Genomic DNA, 27,027 nt, shown 5'->3' with positions numbered 1-27,027 from the left:
TCAGGCTGTTTAGATATTATTGCTGTCTTTCTTCCTGTTCTTCTCTCCAAGAAGCCAAGAGCCCGATGCCGGAATACTTTAATTACAGAGGTGTTAGCGTGAGCTTCAACTCATTGTGCTTATTTAGAAATTGTAGTCTTGGACCTTTCGTAGGAAAATGAAGAATACTGCATCCTTAAACAATGGTTTCTTTGTTTGCCAGTGCAGTCTCTTCCAAGTATAATGCTTCCTAGACCTTGGAGGTCTGATCTCTCAAACAAGGCCGAAGAAAACAGACAAACTGATAATGGTTTCTATACTGACATTGACCCAGGAGGCTTTTGAGTGTGAGGCAACCTTCTCTTTCTCTGGAAACAGAAAAATGGACGAAGCAAGGGCTGGGCTGCTGGACTTGCTTTCAGAGATCTTACCTTAAAATCAGTTCAGCATCCTCCACAGGACAGTTTCAGGACTTCCTTCAGCACCAGTAGTGGTCCCAGCGGATTTGCACTGGCATCAGCTTGCCTGGTAGCTAGAGCACACTGCTGGGGCTCTAGCAGCAATCCAGCCCAGCTCAGCATGATTCAGGGGCACGAGCCTGGGGTACTGCTATTGAGACGTTCATCTGGGGAAAAGGAAACCTCACCTTGTGTTCAAATTAGTATAGTCCTGTATGAATAAGTGTTAGGGAAATTAGCGTACATTTGTATATATTATTCTCTAAAGAGTGCAGTTATGAATCAATCACAAATTATCTGTTTTTTTGAGTCAGATTCTGCCACCATCAGCCTTCTGATACACACACAGTTGTTTTTTTTTAAATTAAAATATCTTAATATTTTCAATATTTTTAAAAATGTAGAAAATTGTTTTTACATTTTTAAAAGAAAACATTTAACATTTTCCTTTCAAACAAAATATTTTTAAAATATGAAATTTGGGCTTTTTTCCTGCTTTCCAGCGTTTTTTTTTTTCAACTAAGTAAGGGGTATACCAATTTCAAAGTCTCTTAAGTATTAAGTAACTGAATTTTGTTACTCTACCAAATTATCAGAGGACAGCCTTAGCCACTCAATAAGCAAGTGACAAGTTACAAACTTTCACTACAAAACTCAGCCCACATGTAGACATCATTTAAACTATATGTTAGTAAAATGTACTAGATCAAGCCCAAGTCTAGAAGTTCAGTCTCTGTTCTTTGGACTATGTCCAGTACATAGTCAGCTCTACCTCATGGCAAGCCTGTCTGAGTGCATGGGAAATTCAGCAGAGTGTATCTGTCTGGATTTCACATAGTCATCTGGTGCAGGGTCACAAGAAAAATGAGAAAAAAGGCAGCTAGAATATAGCTGTAGGAGAGGTGACCCCAGGCTGGACTGAAAGGGCTAGGAGAGGGGACACTTTTAGCAGAATTTCTCCAAAACGCCAATATCAGCTCTTGAACTTATATTATTGAATATATGCATTAATGCCTCACAGTAAAAGTAGGAGAGTTATTCATGCGATTTGGTGATAACATGGATTTAAAAGGCACTTTTAAGATAGAGAACAATTAAAATATTAGTAGGAAGAGCTACAGGATTGTGCAGATTCTAGTAAGAGACACTGGAGGAAATAAAATTAAAAAATGCAAGTGTATGCACCGAGGCAACTGTCTGCTATAGACATACCAGAGGCATTTAAAGAGACTGTAGGTGTCCGAGGTTCAGACAACAGCAGCCCAGAATGGTTTCTTCCCAGTCTCACTTCCAGGATGCTGAAATTAAATCCTTGACTCCATTCTGGAACATGAAGTTTCATACATGCTTTGTGCATGAGAGAGGCATTTCAGACTGGGCAGGTAAAAACCTGCCTCTATATAACACCAGTTTTTGTGGTGGTAAGATAACTCAGCTGTTTTTTTGCCTCTCCCTATGGTGGCTCATGAAGACCTAATATGCTCAGAGGAGAACTACTTGTTGTCTGCATAAATATCAGCCAAAAAACACAGGGAGAAAACTTGTTTAGTCCAAATCATATTATGAGCCTACAAGTAAGTATATGGGAAAAAATAGGACGAACCTGAAAGCTAGAGGAAAACTTAAAATGATCAGAAGATTCAGGTCCAGAAGCAGACTTCTGATGGGAATGATGGAAGTGAAAAACTCCCCATGCTGAGTTTTGTAACTCCAAGAAAGGGCTTAGATATGAATATAGCCCCTTGCAAATGCATTGATGGCCCTTCCAGTTCCAAATTTACTGACTCTGATTCTGCCTGTGCTCCTCTTGAAGCTAGAAGTCAGAGCAGTACCTTACAGATACAGGCAAATTTTTTTGTTTGTTTTTTTGTTTTGTTTTGTTTTTGTTTAGAAGCAGTTTAATTATGTCTGAGCTGAGAAAGGGGATTCACTAGACAAAGCTTGGTAGCCTGGGAATCCAACTGTACATCCAGATTCAAACTGATTGTGCTTTCCTATGTGGATTTATCAGTTCACTCGCTTGAGTGCATCTGAATTAGTCTGCATGACATGATAGAGATACCATGTTGGGTATGATAATATTAGGAAGGGGGGAAGAGAGATGTCTAGTCCTTCGGTATTTCATTGGACTTTGTACACTGCCTTGAGTTAGAAGAAAAGCAAAAAAAGGACTCACTTTACTAATAACTTGCATTTATGCAAATTACCTAGTGTGACTTAAGGGGTGACAATGAAATATTATCTGTTGCCTTGTTTTCATCTCCATCATCATGTCCCTAAGGAATCTTGAAAAGTTTACAAATAATATCTTTCTTAAAAAAAACACTTTCTCTGTCAAGTGCGTATGCATTCTAGGTATGACTCAAGTTTTAGTATGACATTGATTTTAAATTAGTCTTAGGCAGAGAGTGTATTTAAAACAACAAAGTATTTCCCAAATGTTTTTAAAAACATCCAGTACAGTGGGAAGATGTTTAAATATTAGTAAGCCTTGACTTCAGTGTTCTGAAACTGTAGAAAAAGTGATCCTAAAGTAACATCATTACTCTAAGCATTGCTTTAAGGAACCTGAAGAGAGCTACATCTTTGAGAGCTCTGATATAGGCCAGCTGGAAATTGTGTAGGACCTAACCTAATGGTATACGACACTGATCACTCACAACTCAGAAACTAAACTGAGCCTCTTCCAATGTCTTTGGATCTGGCTGTTTTCTGAAGAACATGGAGACTACTGTCTTTCCTTTATCATATCTCACCGATTCTCCGTAGGCTGTTGACAGACATTAGAATGTCTGAAAGATTAAAATGGATAATGAAAAGGGCTGAATTTGATTTTATGAAGGATATATTGGTTAGACCTCCTTCCTGCCACTGCCAAGCCTGTTTAAGTCTCCATGCCCAGCAACACTAATGCTCTTCTCTGCAGCTTTCAGTCAGAATTTGATGCTGATGAAAGCATCACCTGGAGGGATGCAGTGCTAAAGTGGAAGAGGATGAAACATCTACTTCATTATCATCAAACATAGCTGTCTCCAAGAGTGCTTTCTGATATGGAAAGCAATATAGATAAAATCTGAAATTTTTAAGAAAAGTAATTCTAAGAGTCCTAGGATTAGAAGTAGTTTAGCCTAGGCTTTTTAGCTTTACAGAAATAGCCATCTTAAACATCATAGTAATTCTGACAGTTGTCAAGTAAAGCCAAAACTACAACTGGGCTGAAATAAAAGGCTGTTAGAAGCTTGCTATAAATTTAGATGATCAAAGATTATTGTTGTTCCATTAGGAAATGGAAAACCAGCCCATTTCAGTGACTGTCGCTGGGAAATATGTATTAGAAAGTTAATGCCCTGGACAGTTCCTGCATGCCTTGAGCTGCCTTAATTGATTTGCTAAAGAAAGGTTCAAAATCCTCTAGTTACTAAAAACATTTCATGAATATTGAACAAAAGGGTTTAGGGCTTGTACTGAGTAAAGAGAGAAAAACAGTGTTTGTGTTCTAGGCATGGATGTCTGTTCACTAAAAAAACAGCCTGATTCCAAATACTCTTTCCTGATGGGCATCAGCTCACACTGCTGCTTGCAGCGGAGTTTTTGCATATAGAGTAGCCATATAACACTGGGGATGAGTCTCCTATCATAGCCTTTTCTCTAGCCAGTAGCAAGAATCATCCAAGACTGACAGGTATTCATACTGAAAACAAAATTAGTAAGGCTGTCTGGTGTCTGTGCCTTTTTTCTTTTCCTCTCTCATTAAGGCAGTTTTGAATTAAAGTTGCTCACTTAGAAAGATAATAGTCTGAAGATACTGTGCTCAGCACTGGCACGTGAATCTACTTTGGTTGCAAAGACCTTGCTAATAACATGGGCTTGCCTGCTCATTAGAAAGACCATAGTAAACAGAATAATCTCCTGTGTCCAGCCAATGTGACAGAGCCTGGGCAGGAAGAAGTGCTTGGAGAGGAGGTAGTGGCTCTTGCAGTCTTTCAGGTTACCATCAGAACAAGTGAAATACAGCCTGTGTGGTTGTGCTCTCTGCTGGGATTAATGTAGTTTAAAGAAAATGGAAGAAATTACTTCAGAACATCATCTGAAATTACACTGTTGAAGAGATAGCACTGCTGCTTAATGCAGTGTCCTTAAAAGGCTTTATGCCATCTCTTCTGATTCATTCTTACAATGGCAGTGAAAAAAAAAAACCTGTGGTGGTGGAATATAACGTGCTGTTATGCTGCTTCTGCAGACACACACAGCTAGAAACTGAAATCATCAGGCACTCAACCTCAAAAGGACAATTCTGAACATTGCCTCAGCAGTTCATATTTACTTTTTAATACATACTGAAAAGGGCTTGAGTTCCTAGTCCTAGTGCTTCAGACTGTTTCCTCTTCTCTTGCCACCCTGAAAGACAGGTTGTTTACATCAGTGTTTCTGCACACGTCTGAAAGAGTTTGAGACAAAAGTAAAGAAATTATTTTGCTCATGCTTCAGAGGCCAACCTTCGATCAGGAAACTGGCTAAATGTTAGTAGTCAGCACTGTTACATATGTCACCAGACTTGAAAGCATTTGTTGCAAACAATTCCAGTGCCTGTCATTTTATTTCCAAAGTATTCAGAAGCACTTGCAAAAAAAGTTTGTCAAGTATATATTTTAATTTCTTTCCTGTCATACTTTTAAACCTAAGATCGCTAATGATGACCATGTTTTAGGCATCCAACAAAGAGCTTACATAGGTACCGGAAGAGACGGCTCACATAGCAGAAAAACTCTATCACTGGATAAAAATGACATGGCAAGCAAGAATGGTAAAAAAGAATCTAACTGCTTTGCCTTATGCTAACCATAAGCCTAGCTGAATGTGTAAAGAACATTAATGAGTAACAAATCATAAAGGTTTCTTCTTTCTTTACCTGCAATGGCCAGCAAGTGCAATCCTGTTTGATGCATGATTTCCCAGCTAGTATCCTTTTTTTCCCCACCTTTGCCTGCTTATGAATTGCTGGTACCTTGTCAGGAACATTATTCTCTTTGACTTGCTTCTGTGTGTAAACCAGAGTGCTCAGTTCACAGTTGTTCACAGCTTGCTGTGCTGAAGAAAATGCTATGATTGTGCTGTCTCATTTCAGCGTAGCTGTGTAAAATTGTGTATATGTATCTAAATACTAATCTAATGGAACAAGTTAGTCTGGGCTTATCTCATGTAATTGTGCTGGCAACAGCACACTTTTGTGCAAAGACAACAGATGACAGAGGACGCTGCTGAGATGGGGGGAAGAAATTTCATCCAAATAAATTCTGTCCATTCCCCATCTGATTCCTGCACTTCCCTGAAAAAAGAGATGAAGTTCTGCCCAAAATATGATAAAGTTCAGAGAGCAAAATATTAGTTACAGGCACCCTTCTACACAGCAAGAGCATCTGTGTTTCAGTTATGGATAGCTTTCCTCAGGAAATACATAAGGAAATTGAAAAAGGGGATTAGAGAGGGGAGATAGGCAAAAAAAAATTCCACTTTCCTATAAGATGAGACTGAATAGACTGAAACTATTTAGAAGGGAGTTAAGTACCAGCAAGATGAAATCATGGTGGTAAAGTAAGGCTTACAGTATTTTGTATTTTCAAATAATCCTAGATTCAGGACGTATGTGAAAGACAGGCACAAAAAGATGTTGTTTTACTTGATCACCTTTTCACAAAATTTGAAACTTAAGGTGCTGGCTTTCATTTGCAATTTCTTCTAGCCCAGCTGTGAAATACAACTCATATCATTCCTATCATGAGATGAGGAGATGCACGGTGTAGTCATTTTTTGGTTTTGGGAAATGCTTGTAATTCAAGATGCTTCATATTAAAGGAACCAGGGAAATTATATATATTTAATTTCTAGAAACTCTATTACTTATTCTATAGGCCTTTAAGGGGGATGTGTGCCAAAGCAAACTCTGGCCAACGCCACAGACTACTTGTATCTGCTGTTGTTAACAGAGATCTTCTCTTGGCAAATATGAGGCACCAAGCCCATCTTTATTATTAAAATTGCTGGATAATTTTGCCCAGAACAGTTTTTGCCCTGAAAATAAAAAAAGAAGGAAAGAAAAAAAGCTTTTATATATCTTTCTCCTGTGTTCTTTATTTCCAAATGGCCTCTGATGTGAACATGTACATCTGCTTATCCCATACTTTGCTCGTGTTGAAGCAGTTTCTGTAACTTATTTAAAAAATCATGAATGTTTCCTGAACTCTGAGATAAAGCTTATTTTCCGTTTACCCTTCTGTCTACCAAGAGTTCACAGAAGAAGCTACCTAAGGGTATATGAAGTGTCCCATGCGATCAGTAGACTAGTTCACCTTCCAGTCCTCTGCTTTTAAACAAAACAAATAAATAAGCAATCCCCACTCAATGCAAATTTCAGAAGTTCACTACCTGCTGGGCAAAAGAACAACATGAACATATCACTGATTCTTCTGTTATGCTGATGTTCTAATAGTTTTGATGAATGCCTATTAGTTTCAATAATATGGGATTTGATGAATGCTGGTTCTTCTTTTTCATCATTGTCATGATTACCAGAAAAAAAAAATAATTTCTGGACACTTCTGTTTCATCAATTTATCTTCCTTCTTTGCCAGTTTCCTTCTCCAAAATCCCGGGTTTTCTGTTTAGAAAACTTACTCATTTGTGAGTATATCTTTCAAGTATTATTCCTGTGGTGCAGACAGATATTTAATGCTGTTTTATGCCTGCTCTGTCATAGCTAGAACACAAGTATGTTTAGATGAGAATGGTAGTGTTGTTTCATTTAGAAAATGTTAGCCAAGACCAGATTTTTAGCTGTGCTTCAAACCTGCTCTTTGAGCTGCTCTGCTGCTGCTCTCCAGACACCAGTTTTCAGTTACCCAGATCTTTCAGAAAATGTCATAAGAGATAAAAACAGGCAGGGAAAAGAAATCCCATTGGATCATAAAATATTTCAAATCTAAATCTTTCTTGAAAATTTTGACAGAAAAACCTTTTCTGAAAACAATCTCAAGTTTTGAAAAGCAGCAGTCACTAGGTCTGCTTTGATCAAATATTCTAGAAACATTTTATCCACAGCAGTCTAAGGATATAAAATCATGGATTCAGGAACATTGTTGATTTTATGGACCATTTTAATTTTCATCACCCTCTGCCTTCTGCTCTCCTCTCCCTGTTCCAAAGGTGACAATTACCTCTTTATCCCACAGGGGGTGACAACTTTATTGCTGTCTCCCTAGTATCCTCTCTTGCACTGTGCTTATGTCTCCTGTGCTTAGCTATTTGTCTCCAGCTAATTGAGTGATGTAACTAGGTTGAAACCAGAAGAGTTGTGCACAAGCTGCCCTCAGCTGGAAGTTTGCTGTTTTGTTTCAGAAGCGAGGTTAGACTTTTAGACTTTCAGACCTAAAAGCATGCTGGGTTATTCTAAATAATTTGATAGACTGAAGGATATTCCCTTTCTCTATAACGCTGATGTCTTAGACATGATGTTTGGAGTCTGGAAGAGGTTATGTAGCTCTTCACCACATAGAAGTTGCAGAGCCAAGACCCACAGAATGCCAGCTTGCTGTTTTGTGCGTGTCAGGGAAGGCATGTCTGTAGCTAAAAGTCGAGTAAAAAAGTGAGTAATTCGAGTGTGTGTAACAGGTGAGTAGTGGGCTGTGTGGATTGCGTGGTAACACAGAAAGGCTTCTGAAAGGAGCTGAGACTAATGGAGATTGTCTCACTCCCTCCCTCCTAGCGCTTTCTGCTAGCACCTGCGTCCTTCCAGGGCTCCTTTGTGCTGGCTGTGGTTCTGGCACTGGAAAGCAATTCAGAGACAACATCTCCCTCACTTGCCAAAACGATGCAAAATAAGACCCAAAAAAATCACAGAGTAGATTTTACTGGTTTAATAGGCCACTACAGCTCACAGAGGGGCCTGGTGAATGGTGAGCTACCACCAGGTAGATGTAGAACTGTGCAGGTAAGAGCAACGTGGGAGGGCAATACGTGCCCTTTGAGTGTTAGCAAACTCTTACGTTTGCTGTCCTGTGATGTTTCACCTTCCTTGGCTCCTACTTTTATTTGACCTAGTCCAGTAATGACACTACAGGATCAGAAGTACACCTTGATTTCAGCAGATGTCACAGAACTTAAAGGGACAATTTTAACTGTATACTCATTATCCTTTGATAATAATGCGCTGTGTTTTAAATTAAAAATATAACTTCAGTTGCCTTAGTTATCCCAACTGCTTTTCAGGTATTTCTGCCTGCATTTATTTACATGGTTTATATTAAATATCTAACTCAAGAACCCCAAAAGTGACTGAGTTAATTTATTTGGGGAAAAAAATAATTATGGTCACTTTTGGAACAGGTTTGACTGTGTAGGCTCAGGCATTTCAGGGAAAGCCATTGGAGATAAACACTGTTACATGGGGAGATGACTTGCCTGGAGGGCAGAGTAGCCCACATTCCTGGACAGTAAAGTGGAACTGAGGCAGAGCCCTGAAATGTATTGGCCCATTGGAAAATGCTCAGGGGATAAAAGTCCTGTGGCATTTAACTGTCTTGCATCCCACTGCGATGTGTGTGTCAACATACTCATGATCTCTCCTCTGATGAAGGGGTATTTGTGTTATTAATTTAGCTTGAATATATAATTATGGCATTTAAAATCAACAATAAGTTACCAAGTATAAACTGAGTATATAATGCAAATATGAGTAAATAAAAAATTGCTTGGTGCCACATGGGGAAAGACTGTTGGAGAAGGAAGCAAGCATGGTCTAAAGCACACCTTTTTTGTAGGTGTAGTAATGAAAATCATGGAAATAAATACTAATTATTTATTTATCTGTTTACTATATTTGAGACACTTTTCAGAAGAAAATACACAGTAAAATAAATAGTGGTCTAAGTGCAAACTTTGCCCTGGCTGAGAGAACAGTTAAGAATCTTATGAACTTTGGATTACTGACCGATGAAGAAAGCTTAAGATATGAATTAAAAAATGTGTTGGCTGTGAATTTCAGTGTATGAGGAATGAAAGAACTCTAACAGGCATGGGCCTACTTCCAGAGCTGAATAATAATACTGTCATTGATAATGCAAAGAAAGTTCTAATAAATACTAGTGCTCCATAGCTCCAAAAAAGCCTAATGATATGTTCATAATATAACAAAGATAACTACTTTTTATTCACCAGGAAAATAAAATGTAATAAACAGCTACTTCCAAGGGTAGACAATGACTAACTGCTATAAAGACAGGGTAAGTCCCATGCATCTAAAATAAAGCAAATGTTGGCTAATATTTTTTGAGTGTGAATGGATGATTGTTGTGGACTTCTGACTAGAAATAATGGATTCATGGCTTAAGAAACATCAAATCAAGAAAAAATGTGAAGTCTCGAAATACAGGAAGGGTAGAGACTGTCTTTTTAATAATGAGATGAAATGCCATTATGCTGTTTAACAAAGTACATGTGAGTAGGACAAAAATAAATGTTAGACTTGCAAAACAAAGCACATGGAAGAGGACAGTACACAGAAGAAACAAGAAGATGATGTCCTTGTATGTGGCAATTGTGAGACCAATACTGTTGAAATGTTTGGTCCAGTTCTAGTTTTCATCATTTATAAAGAACATTAAAGCACTGTAGCTTTCGGGGGGGAAAAAAAAAAAAAAAAAAAAGCAAGCCAAACAATTACAAGAAGAGCAGCTGGGCTCAGAGAAGTATCTCCAAAAAAAAAGAACCATCAAAACAGAGACCTAAATATCCACAACATAAGCTTCTATATTTCTATTGTCCAAGCCACCTAATTTTCAATGTGCAGCTAGTAGTTTTTTCCCTTATGGGATGGTTGTCCATTTAGAAAAACTGAGTAAAGTATCCTTGCATTATGAGTTATGCAGCTGCAACAGATCGCAAATACAGGTTATTGGGATGCTGTGTGCAGCAGTGGCTGTACATACGAGCAGCAACATCTGGGGTACCACACTGCGCCAGACTGAGCTCATTCAGCTTCTCTTTCATCCTCTGTTCACTCTGCTGTCTATTGGATAGCAAGCCACATACTTTCTACTTCCTTCTCATAAAATTTTCAAGGATAATTGCTGATGTGAAGATGCCTGTCCACAGCTCAAGGTTGGGCAGATCGGTTATAGAATTCATATATAAGAAAGAAAGAAAGAAAGAAAGAAAGAAAGAAAGAAAGAAAGAAAGAAAGAAAGAAAGAAAGAAAGAAAGAAAGAAAGAAAGAAAGAAAGAAAGAAAGAAAGAAAGAAAGAAAGAAAGAAAGAAAGAAAGAAAGAAAGAAAGAAAGAAAGAAAGAAAGAAAGAAAGAAAGAAAGAAAGAAAGATCTGTAGATGGTTGATTGAAGAAAATAAAACAGTCACTAAGATACAATCATGGTTTGTATTGGTCTGCATTGAGATGATCTGTGTGTAATGAAGAGGAAAGCTTTATCAATTGACTATTTTAATATATAGTAAAATTGTGGTTTGATCTAAGTGCAAGTAATTCACTTATGTAGTTGATTTAAATGTTTATTAAGATCATATTTTACATCTCTTGACGTAGAATAATTACTTGATTGGGAAATATTGTTTGAATCTGACAATCATGTTCTGAATACGTTAGTATTAGCATTACCTCTATTATTTTCATTAAAACAGTATTTCTGATCTATACAATCACTGATCCTTTTGCTAATAAGTATCTATGCCTATGCAGTGTCACCAAAACACAGTGGAAGGTAAAAGAGGATTTTGTCTGTTATATTCCCATGATTTCATAAGATCCACGTTTTAGGGTGGATCACACTATAAGAGTCAGTCTGTACTGGCACATGTGCTGGAATATGTGGTGAGGTAAAAATAAAGGATGGAATAGCAGTAAAATTGGCTTTTGTAATGTCAGAACTTAATGTGTATATTACAGAATCACAGAATTACAGAATCGTCTAGGTTGGAAAAGACCTTGAACATCATCTAGTCCAATCATTAACCTAACATTGACAGTTCCCAAATTCGTAATACCTATTATTCAAACATCCGCTATTTTAAATAAAGAAAAAACACTGTTAGTAATTTATGAATCTCAAGTCTAAAGAAGTTAACTCTCTAGTTGAATCACATGGTTTGTTACCACAGTGGCAGAGAAATGACTTGATGTGAGCCATAGAACATCATCACATTATAGCTTACTTCTCATGCCATAAATCAGCATGTCATTTATACAAAACAGGTTTCTGAAACTCTGGTTGGCTTATTTCTTACTAGCATTGCTGTAAATTATAAAATTAAATACTGCAACATTTTATTATATATTTATATCACATTTTTTACCCCAAATGTAATTGTCTTATTTTTCATAAAATAGTTGTGAAAGCATAGAGCAATGGCTGACTCTCATTAATTTCCTGCCTATTCCTGTTTTGAGAAATGAAGCTATCACAATTTATACAATTTCTCAGTGTTCATGAGGAGCACTCCTTTCTGACACATTGGCATAACCAAATACTGCAGTAACAACACTATGCCTGTGTCTGCTGGGGCTACCTAAAGCCCCAGCAAAAATCTAGGAATGCTTCCTCACCCAGCACATGGGAATTTTAGAGTCTTGAGGCATTTAAGGTACTTGAGACGCTATAGCTACTTGTCACATATTATTAAGAAGCAGCGTGTTCCCAAGGAGCAAAGAACCAAGCAGTAACTGCAGCTGCAGTTGAAGTTTGATGCCTGGGTAATAAATATGTGCTGTCATCATCATGGATTGTGCTAGAGATTCCTGCTTGGAGACTTCCTGCTGATATGTTTTTTGTTGGTTTTACCTTTGAAAACAGATTTATTAATAGGATTACATGTGGAATAAATAGCCAATTTCAATTTTCTATTAGTATCTGCATGTGTGTAGTTTGTGAACAATACCCAGGACAATGTCAAACCTCATAAAATAGTATTTAGAAATTGTTATTCCTTATAATAACCCGTTTGACTTTTTAGCATTTTCCAGTAATCTTTAATGACAGTAAAATACTGTGATTGAATAATTTGGCAGATAATAAAGACATTTTCACATGAGTTGTTCCATAACTCTTTCAGCACCATCATCGATATCTTTATTTAATCTACTGCTTAGATCAGTATAAGACACAAATCTTAGCAAAGGGAAGTTGATTTAAAAAATTACTTCTAAATCTATAACTATATATTTTTAAATCAGAATTTTTACATTTATTCTGAGCATTCATACTTGATTTATGTTTTGTTGATAACTTCAGAACATGTCACTGAGGATGTAGGTATTTAGTCAGTAACTGCATATGGTGTATGCCTGTGCTACTGAACGATGAAAATGTGGATGGTTTTGCAAGAAGCAATGATAATATTGCAAGACAGTTGCGCTTGGAATCTAGAAAATTTTCTGAACTGGTATACTACCAATAATAGATGACAGTCATATGCTATCATAGATGATAGCAGTGATGCTTGCTGTATGTTTATCTATAAATAGCACTTTAGTAGACTACAACTTACAGGCCTATTAACTTGTAATAAAAGAGTAAGAGGAGACAGAGTTAAAATAAAAGGCAATAAATTTAAAATCAAATTAAAAAGTAATTTTTCCACACAGTGAAAAATTTAACTACAGAATTTGCCGACACAGGTCACAGAACCAAGAATTTAGCAAGGTTAAAACTGGATTGACTACAGATACATGTCTGAAATAAGTGACACTTGCATAACATCATTACAAGTCTTTAATATCTTTTACTACATTTTACTTAAACCAAGTAGCCACTTAAACTAAGTAGACTAATGCATTATTATTATGTTCAAACAAATGAAGGGATATTAAAAACTACTCCAAACTAAAGGACATCTACATGAAGGCTGCTAAGGTGCACACATAAATCTGCTTGCTAATGTTTTATGTTCTCTCTTGGAGCTATGTTAACAGCCACTGGATGAGGTTTAGCTCAATTGGATTTCAGTGGGAGCAGCTCCCGTGTCCTTCTGTGGCTGTCACCAGAATCGCTCCCATTACCAGTGTTCTTTTGCTCTTTTTGTCATAGATTGGGGACTTTGCCTTTCAAGGCTTAGCACAAGGCAGTTTACACTTGTTGAAGGGTGTCGTTTACTATTTATCAAAGGGAAATTGTGTTTTGTGGCTTGCAGGAAAAGTGGAGTGAGTGTGCTGTACTATACATCTGTTGTACGGTTCCTGCAGGGAGCTGGTTTCAGTAATTCAGATGGTTACTTTCAGTGCATCTCCTTAGTGACCAGAAAGAGTTATCCTAAAAAGGGGTGGCTTGCACAGAGAAATATATTGTAGCGTTACAAGCTTATCATTTGGTTTCTCTTACCCTGTGTGCTAAAACAAAGATTAACAGGGACAATAATAGTAAACTAAACTGGGGATGCAGTAAACCAGCAATCTTTATTGACAGGACTCAGCACTCCACTGCAGGTTCAAAATATTAAAATTATTTCTTTGCATAAGTGAATGAAAACCTCTTCTTTCCTACTCAGTTATGAAATAGCTGAACTAGGGAAGAAATTTAACAAGATCTTTTCTTAATTTTAGTCAGAAAGATGGGAGTGATTTGCTAGGGATATGTAAGGAGTTTTCAGTGTTACGTGACAATTATTTTGAGGAGTAACAATATGTAGCACAAAGGATAGTACCGACTTAAAGGCATTACATTTAAGAATACTAGGACATTGCATGTTTGTGTAGTACAAAACCAAGCCACAAGAGCTACTGGTATCCATAATCAAATAGGGTAAGTATGTAAGTAGGTTATAGAGCCATTTGGAGAACCATATGATGAATGAGATGAAGAATTATTTTCTTGTGTGATCTTTGATAGCTCTTAAATATCCTCGATAAAAACAGTCACATGGTGAAAATCAGCTGTTTGCATAACTGTTGTACTGAGATTCAGTAAGTTACTGGCTTTATTGTACCTCTGTTTCCCTCCATGAAAAGTGGGTGATAGTACTGGTCAGCTGTCTAAGGTCATTTGAAATCTGTGAAAGCAAGCTGTAAGGAGGTGTTTGAGTTATTTTAACCTTGGTTGAATCTTCTGTCTTTGAGGTTTAAGCCTTGTTTGGTTGATTTTAAAAGTGAATGGAAAATAATTGCAGTGTTAATGAAACTGTGTTATGAGAGATTTATAAAACTTTTAAGGTATTTATTTATTTTATTTAGGGTCAAGTTGTTTTCAGAAATGGAGAGAGGATGGGAACCATCAAATTTACGCAATTCCAAGGTAGGTTGCAAAAAATTCAATTTTCATTATAATTATGTATACAATTTCAAACTTGTGTGTCAGTTGCATTTATTTCAGGATGTTTTAAATAGGTACAATTATTTTGAAAAGGAACTACTTTGAAGATGCAACAAGGTATTTATAAAGTTTTGTTATCTGTTTAAAATACTGTGTTTCGAACCCTGAGTGCTCTGAGGTCTTTCCAGGTATTTCCAAGAATTTTTCTAGAAGAAAACCCACATACTTATAGAAACTACTGATCTATAACAGCCAACAGCTGTTGGAAAAGCTCTACTTGTCAGCTAAGCATCCACTTCTTAATAGAGTTGTTTCTGAAAACCGAATCTGAAGAGGAATTTAGAGAGGATTTTTGCTGTTAAGCTCTTTCAAGTTAGTGTTTGTGTTCTCTGAAGACTCACTTTTGACATTCTGCAACTGCTTGCTAGAAGTTGCTTCAGGAGTCAGTCCCTCAGTGTGCAGAGGACACAAACTGCTGACCTCATCCCTTGGAGACAACACACTCCACGGTGCCAAGCCTGCTGCATCCTCTCAGCCTGAGCTGATCCTCCAGGGAATGGTCTCAGCAGCAGAGACCACAAGTGTAGCCACAGGGATTTGTTAAGGGTCATTTGCAGCTGGGATGAGTTGCTTGCTGGGGAGAGTTTTCTGCAGAAATGGTGATTCATAGAAGGCATGTTACAGTTTTCTACAGCTTATAGAATGCAATTCATGTTTTTGTTCCTAGGCCAAGGCTGAGATAAAACTGGAGATGACTGCATTTGGATGGTCTCATGAGAATAGTAGTGAGAAAGCTGGAAAGTCCTTTTCAGACAGTGCATGAGAAAGAAGCATGCACTCCCTTTGTCTTCAGGAGATCACTTTAAACATAATCCTGCTGACCAAGTTACAAAGGCTTATCCTTTAAACAGAAGTTGTCTGCTGTATGGGCATTATTATTAATGAACAGCAATGCACTTGAGGGGATCTGTTACTCATTCTAATTTACTGAAGCAATCTTTAGGATTGCTCTTGCTTCACAACTATAACTGATGCTATTAAGTCATGTTCCCTGAAGCATTTCTACCCACTAAAATTTTGCAGACGTCATCTCGTGATAATATAATTTAGAAATTCTTGCTCAACACTAATGATAAATATTTATTGTTTCATCTTCTTCCTTCCCCCCTCTCCCCATTTTTTCATAGTAGCAGTCACATGAAAGAATCATGAGAAAATATTGTACAATATATTGGCACATTCCCTCTGCACATTAAGGATGTGACTAGGGATCATGGGGAGATGCAACTTGTATCTCCTGAACTAGTCTGGAGGAGCAATAGAAATCCAGGAGAGCTGATTTTATATAGATTTTTGTTTCCAACCATTCAAACTGAGTTTCTTTATAATGTTTTCATCAGATGGTATTTAACACCAATGGTTTTACCATCAGTTGAAGTACTGTTTAGTCAATACAAACAAACATAGGAGACAGACGTCCATTTTATAATTCCTTGCAATTACAAAATTACTATTTTAGAACTGATTCTGGCACATACTTAGGATTTTGATCACCAACGGAAGGTTCTAATTAACCTGCAGGAAAAAATAACCCAAGCATTCTATGGAGAAATGAAGGACAAGGGCTGGATTATCTCTCATGCAAGCAATCATCTGTCAACACATCTGAAGCCTGGTTTTAAGTTTTATTTAGATTTGTATTAATATTTGAAATTAAAAGAATGCACAAAAATATATGAGAAATTGAAATAAGTAACTGTATAACATCATAGGTGAAAGTAATCTCTTTTTTTTTAACTACAAATAATATTCTATTATTTTTTTAATCTGTTCTTTTCTTTGATATTGTTTTTATACAAGGCTTTTGTATTCAATACCTGTGGTATAATTGTAGAAATTATTAATTCAGAAGTTCAGAAGACTTTTTTATTGGTTAGGAAGCTTTCTGAAACATTCACATTAACTTTTAATAAATCTTGGACTATTGGGGAAATTTCTAATAATGGAAGGAAGTTAATTAAGCCCAGTACTAAAAATGGTAAATGGGCTTTTCCTTTGTAGTTATAGCTGTTAGGTGCTATCAAGCTTGAGACAGATACAACTCATTCATTAAATCTTTTTTTTAGAATATAATACAAATCATGATGATTTTTAAGAAAAAAAAAAAAAAGACCACATCAAACATGTCTTGTAAATGCTTTTATGAGATTAACTGTAATTATGAGTACAGCATATATTAAATGTATCAGTAGCTTATTATCCAGAAATAATAATTGCGAATCATCAGTTTTAGTATTCTATACTTCAAGAGTAATTTCTTCATCTACACTGGTTTATAGTTTTGTTAACAATTTGAATGAAAATGCACAGTTCTAATTCAATGCAGTGAAAAAAAACAGGTAAATTAGTAATCGTATATCAGAAGTAGGATTCCTTGGCCAAAAATGCTGTTCCTCGCTTGCCAGGGTAGAAAATCAGCTGGGTAGACTCAGCAGCTTCATTTTTTGTTCTCTGCTGTAAACTTTTGTGTTAATGAGACTATCTGCAAACATTTGGCTGTGGAAAAAGCAGACAGCCATGTCTGCCAGAGGCAAGGGAAAACCAGCCTGGGAGGGTTCAGAGGGTAACTGCAGCATGCCTGACACGCTGTGATGAAGTTCTGAATAGCTGGTTTAATTCTGAATCTGGATATAGTTTTTTCCCAAACTCGCTCTAGTCATGTCTCTTTTTCAGCTTCTGTGCAGCCTGTTAGTTTTGCAAGTGGTCAAACAGATGGTGCCAGAGATAGTTGTGACCGAACTGCTTACTGCTTTATAGATCATGAATACCACCCAGGAATGATTTAGTATGCAGCAGAGGGTACAAAGCACATGTAATAGCATTTTCTTTCCCTACCTTACTGGCAAATAAAGAGCAGTCTGTCACTCTAGCTCAAATATCCAAGTAATGTTTGAAACTGGCATCCTTCTGAATGAATGACAATTTTTCCACGGGTGCAATTAAGGACTATTCTCATTGTCAAACATAGTTGAAGTAGATCGCCAAAATCTTTTGGCTAGTGAGAGCTGAAAGAGGGTCCTGGGAATTGTTGTGTGCATATCAAGGAGCAGTAAGGGCAGCAACAAAACTGAGATTGTAGATTACTGTGATACAGGAGGCTGCAAGAAGAGAGACATACCTGTCCTTCAAAGTGTTTCCCTTTGATAGATCTTTTCTGATTGACTGGAACCTAAGAGGCACCTTGCTTTCAGTCATATTCCTAATTCTGTCAGACATTAGAGAAGACTTAAGAGACTTCTGTGGTGGAATGGTTAAAAAGGAAAATTAAAGTTGAATTGTAAGCAAATACCATTGAAATGTGCACAAATCATGCTTCTTGTAGATAGAACAGTCGACGGTGCATCTTGAGAAAACTTGAAGAAAGTGGGTGGTGATTTGCTGTATCATTCTGGGAAGAATTTGAGAGTTTCAACTCATTTAGGGTGATACAACATTCGGTAGTGTTGAAGGCTGATCTAGGTATCAAGCGAGAGTGAGAGTGTGGCTTGTCAAGTGTGACACCATTGGTCTTCTTAGAAAAGGCCTTACTGAATTTCTGGAGTAAAAGCCGTACGTATTATTTTCTGAGTTTAATCAACAGAAACGGACAAACAAATGTCTACAGTCAAGAGCAAGGGACACGAGAATCCAGGATTGCTTTCCTGGGGCCTCAGTTCATCTACCTAGTTCTGACTTGTTGGCTGTCCACAACTGCTTCAGTGAAGGAGACATTGGCAGTTCTCCAGAATCACCTGCAGATACAGCAGCTTGTTCTCCAGGGGCATTGGTCTAACCCTGAAAAAGTTTCCTTCTATTATTCTAAATACAATCTATCAGACTCTTAAATACTTCTGGTTCTTACTTCCATAAGGGTTCATATAAAAAATAAGACTAATTGCTTTTTAATATGTTTTTATATTTAACACCTGTCCAGTATATACCCCACAAAATCAGTTTGTGGCTTTTCTTTCTGTGATCATGTTGAAGGAATATAATCCAAGAAACAGAAAATATTTAGTAACAACTCTGAAAACTCAGATTTGAAATTTCTCATGTCATATAACTGTAATCTGTGGTGTCAAATATCCAGAATCAGTGGATTTAGATTCCTCTGCTTCTGCAGCATATTTACAAAGTGAGAATAAAATCTCTTTATAAATATTAATTTTTTTCAGAGATTAAGGAGTACCTTTGAATAGCTGGATATTAATTTATGGGAAAAGTAAATAAAGAAGTACAGAATTCTGTTGGGTGAACTGAATTTAAATAACAATAAATAATCGCTTCATGTAATGAAAATAAAGATGTAAAACAAACTGCATGCAGTTTATCCTGGTCAGGTGGATTCTTCTGGAAAAGATCACTCTGTCATTAAAGACTATCATTTTGTATGCAAAAAAAGGAATTCATTAAGGAGTTGGAAAACTTACTTCTGACACATCCTAACTGGAGTGCTTGACTGTGGTCACAAAAACATGTGTTTGGTAGATTTCCTGGTGTACCATATCCACTTCATTTTATCTGCCTATGGGTAGTGTAGTTAGAATGTATCCATCTATATCTTAGTGCCCACTGTTTTTTTCTTATCTTAGTGATTAATTCATCCTGTCGAATTAAGTCTCTTAAACAATACCCATAGCTGTTTGTAGCAGCTTTCCAGCACACCACACACATGAATCCCCACACCTGCCCTGCCCCAAACCTGCTTTTTCAGCTCCAGGGCAGTCAGTGGCAAATACATGGAGCCTTTAATAGGTCCCTCACATTTTAAATCCCCCCAAAATAATAGTTTTCTACATGCTATCAGATGTTTCAATACCAGTTCATCCTGATAGTCTGAATTGTGGTATACAAAACCCCATTGTTGCTATCTTGTCTTATAACTTGTCATTTAGAATGCTGATTCAACAAATATTTTAGGCATTGCATTTCAGTCACAGTACCCCTGCAGGGTACCACGTTCCTTTTCTGTTGGCAGTGACGTTTCGTTAACCAGTTTGGCATAGTGTCATCTATATGAAACTACAAGCTATCCACAAAATGATGTAGAGTCCCATTTCAGTGAAAAGAATAGCCTCCTAATATGGAGAGATATACCAAGTAGAGTCCTGAAAGGGTGTGCCTTAAATCTGGAGTCACTGAATGTTGTCTTTGCTGATTAAGGAGATGATCTAGAATGTGTAATTATCAAATGTACAATGGTCTCTGAGGAAGCCAGCAAGCACAAGGGGGACTAGACAAGGATTCAAAAATATCTTAACAAATTGAAGAAGTGATCAGGAAAAAACAGAATGCAGTTTATTTAGGTCAAATGCCTGGTGCTACATTGGGAATAAACTGCTGCAAATACAAATTGGGGAACAATTCACCAGGCCATAGTTATACATAAGAGGAACTAGGAGTTACAGTGGGTCACATGAATAAGCAAAAACATGAAGAGGTAAAAAAAGAAAAATTTTATACTGGAATGTATATATAATAGTATCCTTTCAATCTACTCAGTACCAAAAGGCTACAGCTAACCAGTCCAGTGCTGATTTAAAGAAAATGTGTAAAGATGACAGAAGATTAAAAACATACCTCATTATGAAAAGTAAAGGATCTAGGCTGCTTAGAGAAGAGAAAATGGTTGAAATATGTGACAAGTGATGCTGAAACATTTTCTTGTCCTGCCCACATCGGTTGGCTGAGAACTAAAGGATTTAAGTAGTAGCAGAGGAGATTTGAGACAAATATTAGGAAAAAGTTTCTAATGAGAAGGGTTTTGAATCTCTGGAAGGTGCATAAAATTGCTACCTCTGGAAGTTTTGATGAACAAGTTAAACAGACCTCTGAAGTGGTGTAGATGTATTCATTGTGCCTTGAGACAAACAGATAACTTCTATTACATCTCGAGGCTTCTCCTAGGCCAGCTGTATTTAATCTTAAGCTATTGCTCTTCTGAAGTGTCTGTTAAATGATTCTGATACTCTATTTACAAGTGCTTGTCCACTGCATGCTACTAATACCATTAGTTGTATTTCTTTGATTTGTTTCTAATAGGAAACGTAGGATAAGCATGAAATCCTAGACTGTTGATTAGGTTGTTTGTAAGGAGGAAACATAGATTTAGTTGCTTTTCCATTGGTTCTATTTTTTTTTTGTTTGTTTTTCTTTTAAATCCAATGTACTATTTGAATGTAAAATGCTTAATTAATCATTAGGGCTTGGATCCCTCATCCGAGTGAGGATCATAACTACTAATAGGTTATGGTGTCAGGCCCTCTCACGTTTTGCCATCTGGTCTTGGTTTTTTTCCTATGTTATACAAGACTTTAGCAGGACAAATAGTGAAAGTCATTACCCAGACATATATATAGCCTGGTCATAAATAGAAAGAGGTGAAAATTACTGTTCTCCTCAGGCAGAAAGTGAATTAAAGCTGGGATTTAAGTATGTGATGACTCCTCTAACTGTTTATATCTAAACACGTACTATATGAAAGGGAAGTGCTGTACCTCCCTTCTGCTGATGCATTTGTAAGAAGGGACTCCTGGTCATTTATTGACACAAAGGGGTGTTTCTTCCCCCATCTACACACAAGCATACACATGCACATTAAAAAAAAAAGCTTGATAATTAACAAATCTATCAAGTGATACCATTTACCTCCTGATAACCCCAAATAGAAAACTGAAACTTATACCTTGTCTGTATACCAAGTGGTAGGACATGGAGTGCAGAGATTTTAGTGTTTTAATGGCTAATGATGGGACACCTGATAACCTGTTTGAATCTGACCATAATTATTTGTATGTCTAGTGCATGAAGAATTTCAGTGTTGGGTCAGATAACAAGCTCTGCCCAGCTCAGTATGTGCTTGGCAGTTATGGATATCTGTATCAGAACAGGTGTATATAGAATTTTTTTTCTCTGTTTCACACTCTGAGTTCCCAAAGGCAAGTGTTTTTATGACTTTTTGAGCTGGAGGGTGTCTTTGGACCATTAGGTTTAACAGTTGCATGTGGATTTATCCTCTACCAATTTGTCATATCTTTCATGAATCCATTTATGCTTTTGGCCTTCAACACATCCAGTGGCAATGAGTTTCACTAAATAATTATGCATGTAATGATTAAAGTCCTTCCATCTGTTTGTTTGTTTGTTTTAAACCAGCTATCTCACAATTTCATTGGGCATACCCTGCTTCTTGTAGTGTGAGAAGCAATGAATAATTGTGTCTTCATATCATTCATGTTTTACAGATCTCTCTTATCAATGACTCTCTTTAAGAAATGCAACTCATTGTCATCCGGTTAGTTTTTTCATCATGTAAAAACTGCTCTAACAGTCTATAGATTCTAATAATCTCCTGCCTCTCTTGATGCTCTTATTCCCTTTTTGTGAGACCTTAATGAGAGCCACACATAGCATTGAAACATCCACCTCCATACCTCACACTGCTCAATGACCTTTCCGTGTTATTTTAATTGCTTTCCCAATATTCTGTTCTATCACATTCATCCCTCTTTGCCTCTCTGGCCAGCAGTGAGCACAGCACTGATGTTTTCAAAGAACCAACCACAGTAAATCCAAGGTCTCATCCTGGATGCTATTAATTAATTAGCACCAACCACTATGTATGTATACTTGATATTACTTTTCTCTTGTATGTTACTCTGTAGCTTACTGACACTGAACATTACCTGTCATTTTATTATCTGTATCTCAGGCACTTTTATACCAGTCCTCTGTCAGATGAAAACATAAAGGGGATTATATTTTTGTATATGTTTATAGCTGGTTTCCCCTTTTATTGTCAGATTATTTTGGACACATTTCCTGTTCAATTTCTCTTTTTTGTTCCATACCTGCTAGCAGCAGTGTTTCCCCCTAAAACAGTTATTCTTCTTGTAATCTATTCTACTGGTATTATTTACTAGTTGTTGAGGCTGTTTATTTTGTTTTTATAAATAAACATGGAATAACATATTGAGATTCAGGTACCTAAATTGTGCACATATACTCTCAAACTGGAGAAAGGACAGATAAGAGCTACAGAAATTGTTTGGGGATCTTAGGACATTACTTATAAAGAAAGATTAGTGGGATTAAGTGTTTAGAGTTGCTAGAGTCACCTCATTTGGAACAAGCTGTATTGTGTAGATATAAATTGCAAGGCCAGGGAGGACATGCTGAAAGGGTACACTGATACTGCAGCTGCTGGTTGTCACAGCAGCTTATTTTGTTTTACCTGAGCTAGCTTTAAACTGGCCAACTGGGCTGCTGCTAGTAGTGTAGCAACAATAACATGGAGCAAACTGTAAACTGGAAATCTGCCCAGGAACAAAATAAGCATTTTGGTAGGTAGCCTTTCCTTTGGGAGAACAGCTATGGGAGACCACAACTTTGCAGCTATCAGCATTCAAGCCAGCTAGTTTAAGGCTAGCTGGGTACTTCTGTGCCACCCAAATTTACAGTAGGCATGAAAGAGTTGTTGGGAAAAGTTGGATTCATTCTTGCCCCCTCAGGCATCAAAGGCAGGCATGTGTGACGAGCAGGGGAGACCTATTTATCATTGTGTCTCTGTGCCTGTGTTTTATAGAGCAGTTCATCCCTTGAGAGGTGGTTTGGACTGTGCAAATAATTATTGCTGGGACAAGCACACACATTATAGAAATAGCTGTAGTTTTTATAGGATTCCAGTTCATCTGGCATACTTTGAGGCACAAAGTGTTTCATAGGAACTGGTAAGTCTCTGTCACTATTTTGTGCAAAAATGTCTTAGGAGCTGTCTTAAATACCAAGAAAAAGGGCTGACATTCAAAAGTAACAGCAAGGAAAAAAAGTTGGAAAGCAATGGAAAGCAATTTTACAATAATTAATATCTACAAAAGTTTGAATTATCCAGGTCCACAAAGTTAACAGAAAATAGTACCCCACTAAAGAAAGGGTGCCTGAGAAAGACCTGAAAGAATTGTCAGCTGTGTCCTTCAGAGCTCTCCTACTTTTATTGCAATTTAAAAAATTCTTTTTTTTTTTTTTTTCAGCCAATATTCGGAATCCTACCTCTACTAGAGTTAACTTGTTCAGATATTTCATTTCAAGCGATGTACAATGCTGTCCCACCTTTTCACCACCCAGTCGTCTCTGTGTTTTGAAGAGAGGCAGAGTCTCTCTTGAGGTCTGCAGAGGTGCCCCAAGCTGCTGCTCTCTGCAGTGTGTGCTGGCAAGTCTCTCCCCCCCAGCATCTCAGAGAGATGATTTTTTTTTCTGGAAGAAGTTGTAATACAGTTTCTACAGGGGGATAAACAGAGCCAGATGACTTATGAGAAATCCATCAGATCCCGGTATATAGTGTGGGAAAATATTTCATGTAATTAATAAACAATGCTGTCTATTGCAATGACATCGTCCCTAACCTGTAGTTAATTTCCCCAAGAGACTCAAACCCATGAAACAGAACAACTTTAATTCTTAATGAATGGAAAAGAAGAAAATGAAATCTATCTATGTCACTAAAAGGATTTGTTACTTGACATTACGGCACTTGAACAGACAAAACCAGAATATTGTTTAGTAGTACACCATGCCAGCATGTAAAGGTTTGTGTACTTGTAGGCTAGAGATACCAAGATAAGGTTACAATGCCGACAGATCTCTAAATTGATGGATTTTTATAGCAAAGAATATTTGACAAAATTTTTCTTTAGACAACTACTTCTGGGATGGTAGGCAATATCATAGTGTTAGGAGAAGACAAAAAGGACAGGCAGGCCTATCATAGATAAGGTAGATGAACAAGGAACACTTTTCAAAAAACACTGAAGGTGGATTTGTTCACTGTGTAGGTGACCAAAGGCAGTTGTGAATCATATGCTGCAGAACTCATGCAGGTGTTGGTACTAAACCTTTGAGAGCACCGGAACAGTTTAATTGAGATAATAGCTAGTTATAATATTAAGGGTACAAAAAGACTAAATTGCTTCCAAATTTACTAGTCCCCCTTTTTGCATTCTAATCATAATTTAGTTTTGTTCTGTCATTACAAGTGCTAATTTAATTTCAAGTCATAGCTGATCATGCAGTCATTATATTGGCACCTTGTTCTCTAAGCTGACATTTTAGTTTCTGTGAAAACAATCTGTTTCAATACATCATCATTGGAATCTTGTTCAGAAATTAAAGAATTCTGATTCTGTAAACATGGTAATAGATAATGAAAACATGTAATTAATAGAATTAGGAGGAGAAAAACTTTTGAATTTGTTTCTAGATGTCTGACCTTAAGTAACACTCTACAACAGCACAGGTGTCATTTTCCAGCTTGAATCACATTATTTAAAATAACTATATTAAATTTGTTATACTTCTGTGATAAGCATCTCTCTGTTTATTTTCAGTGAATCTTGCTGAGATGCTTGAACAGGAATTTATCACCCTTCCTTTCAAAAGAAACTAAGTGGGGTTGACAGTTCAGGAAACAGTACCTTTCAATTTCTTTATTCCCAGTGGCAGTATAGACACTCTGTAGTCACATAATCTGACTGAGAGCAAGCTCATTTTTCAGAGTTCCCTCTTGCAGACTCTGGGAGTCAAAAAAGCCCCAGATTTTTAGGACTTAAGCAAAACATCTTTAAAAAACTTACTATGGATTCTAATGTCCCCTTGCTCCTGGAAAAAAAGGACTGAGTCATACTTTTCTTAATCTTGAGTTATTGGTTCACAAATTGAAACCAAAGAAAGAACATGAGTGTGGACTGTTGAGAAAAATGTCTGCTTACAGTTACATCCATCTTGGTATTTGTTTTCTTCAACTGGAAAGCATGTACAATTTTTTCCTTAAATAGTTATAGAGGACAAGGGGTGAATTTTTCATAAGTAAGTTATTTCATTAGATTGATCTAGCACATCTACCTGTAAAGAAGCGATCTCACCACAGATGATTTAGCAGTGATTTAGTTCAAACTAGTGCCAGAATGAAAAATGCATTGAATTAATACTGTACATGTAAGAAAAAGGGTCAGACAGAAGAGTAGGAAACTATCTTTTGCACATAAAATTAAGTGCTGTTTTATATGATCCCTAACTACTGACACAAAGCAGTTTGAAACCTGCTGTGTTTTCACTATATTCCTCCCTGCTTTTTCTAACCTCTATAACATGGACACATTTTTCCTCCTCGAACTGCTTTCTGCATCAAATCAGAACTATGCAGGCCATGCTTGACCTTGACAGACTAAGTGCAGTCTTTGCAGGTTAATCACTTGTGTAGGAGCATTTATGTATAATAATTAATTTCCTTTTGTTTTACTAGATTTGGGACTTGCCTGGTCTCACTATGTGGGCTATGAAGCCCTGCTTGGCATAGGAAGCACTGGCATAGCCTCTCTGTCAGTGGCTGCGTCACTGCAAATCATCCTGGGGCTACTGATAAGGGCTAGTTTGAAGGAGAAGAAGAGCAGCAATACCTCACTGAAAGGGTGTCCCCTGAAGTCCTCCTGCATAGCTACACACCAGCTTTTGTACTGAGCAGGCTGGATAGTTTTTCGCTGTGAAACATATATTCCAATCTATCATAAAGTCATGGTAGATCCTTGCCTCAATTAAAAGTATGCTATAGGTCCCAAATTAGTAATACAGGTTCCCTGTTCTGGCCATTTTAAAAGGTCGGTTTATTTATAAGCCTGGTGAGCCAAATAGCTCCACATTCTGCCCTGAACAGTGTTATAATGGAAAGCTGAGTACGAAGCAGATTCCTCTCCTCCTCAACCAGCATACTGGAAAGAACAAGGTGTCTAACATATACAGAGACCCAAATCCTTGAGCAATCTATTTCACTCTTTTACAAGACTGCTTGTACCACATAGGTTATAGGATGGAGTCACAAGAGAGTTTGGTGGATTGCAGGGTTGTGGCATGTTCAGAAAAGCTGGCAACTCCATCAGGCTCTTGAATACGAAGCATGTGCTTCTTGCATTTAGGAGAGAAAATGAGAGGCTCCCCGTGCAGAGCAAAGGGAACTAAGCCTTCCTCCCATTCTGTCCCTTCAAAAGGTCAGTGCAGAAAGTGTTATAACACAAAGTGATTTTAACCTGACTTTGCTAATGTGACATTTGGAGCATGGTTGTGGCAGTCTGATGTGACAGCAGGCAAATGTTGTGCTGTGTTAGTAAATGGCAGAGAGCCTGATGAAAAGGAGGAAGTCGTTCACATATTTAGTCTGTGCTTACCCCTCAAGAGGGAAAGACTACAAAAGGCCCCTGAAG

At 37.2% G+C, this 27,027-nt stretch overlaps 1 protein-coding gene across 4 annotated transcripts in view; it reads left to right on the top strand.

Moving 5' to 3' along the window:
• Nucleotides 1–27,027, top strand: part of GABBR2 (gamma-aminobutyric acid type B receptor subunit 2) — a 483,193-nt gene that overhangs the window by 263,526 nt on the left and 192,640 nt on the right. For all 4 annotated transcript variants that reach the window (XM_074899378.1, XM_074899381.1, XM_074899379.1 and 1 more), the window contains one exon: nt 14,662–14,722. In XM_074899378.1, the coding sequence (XP_074755479.1) occupies nt 14,662–14,722 (61 nt within the window). The remainder of the gene's footprint in view (nt 1–14,661; nt 14,723–27,027) is intronic.

Source organism: Athene noctua, chromosome 2 (assembly GCF_965140245.1).
Source record: "Athene noctua chromosome 2, bAthNoc1.hap1.1, whole genome shotgun sequence".
NCBI lineage: Eukaryota > Metazoa > Chordata > Aves > Strigiformes > Strigidae > Athene > Athene noctua.
Note: the sequence above shows the minus strand (reverse complement) of the source record. Positions and strands in the feature narration are given on the sequence as shown.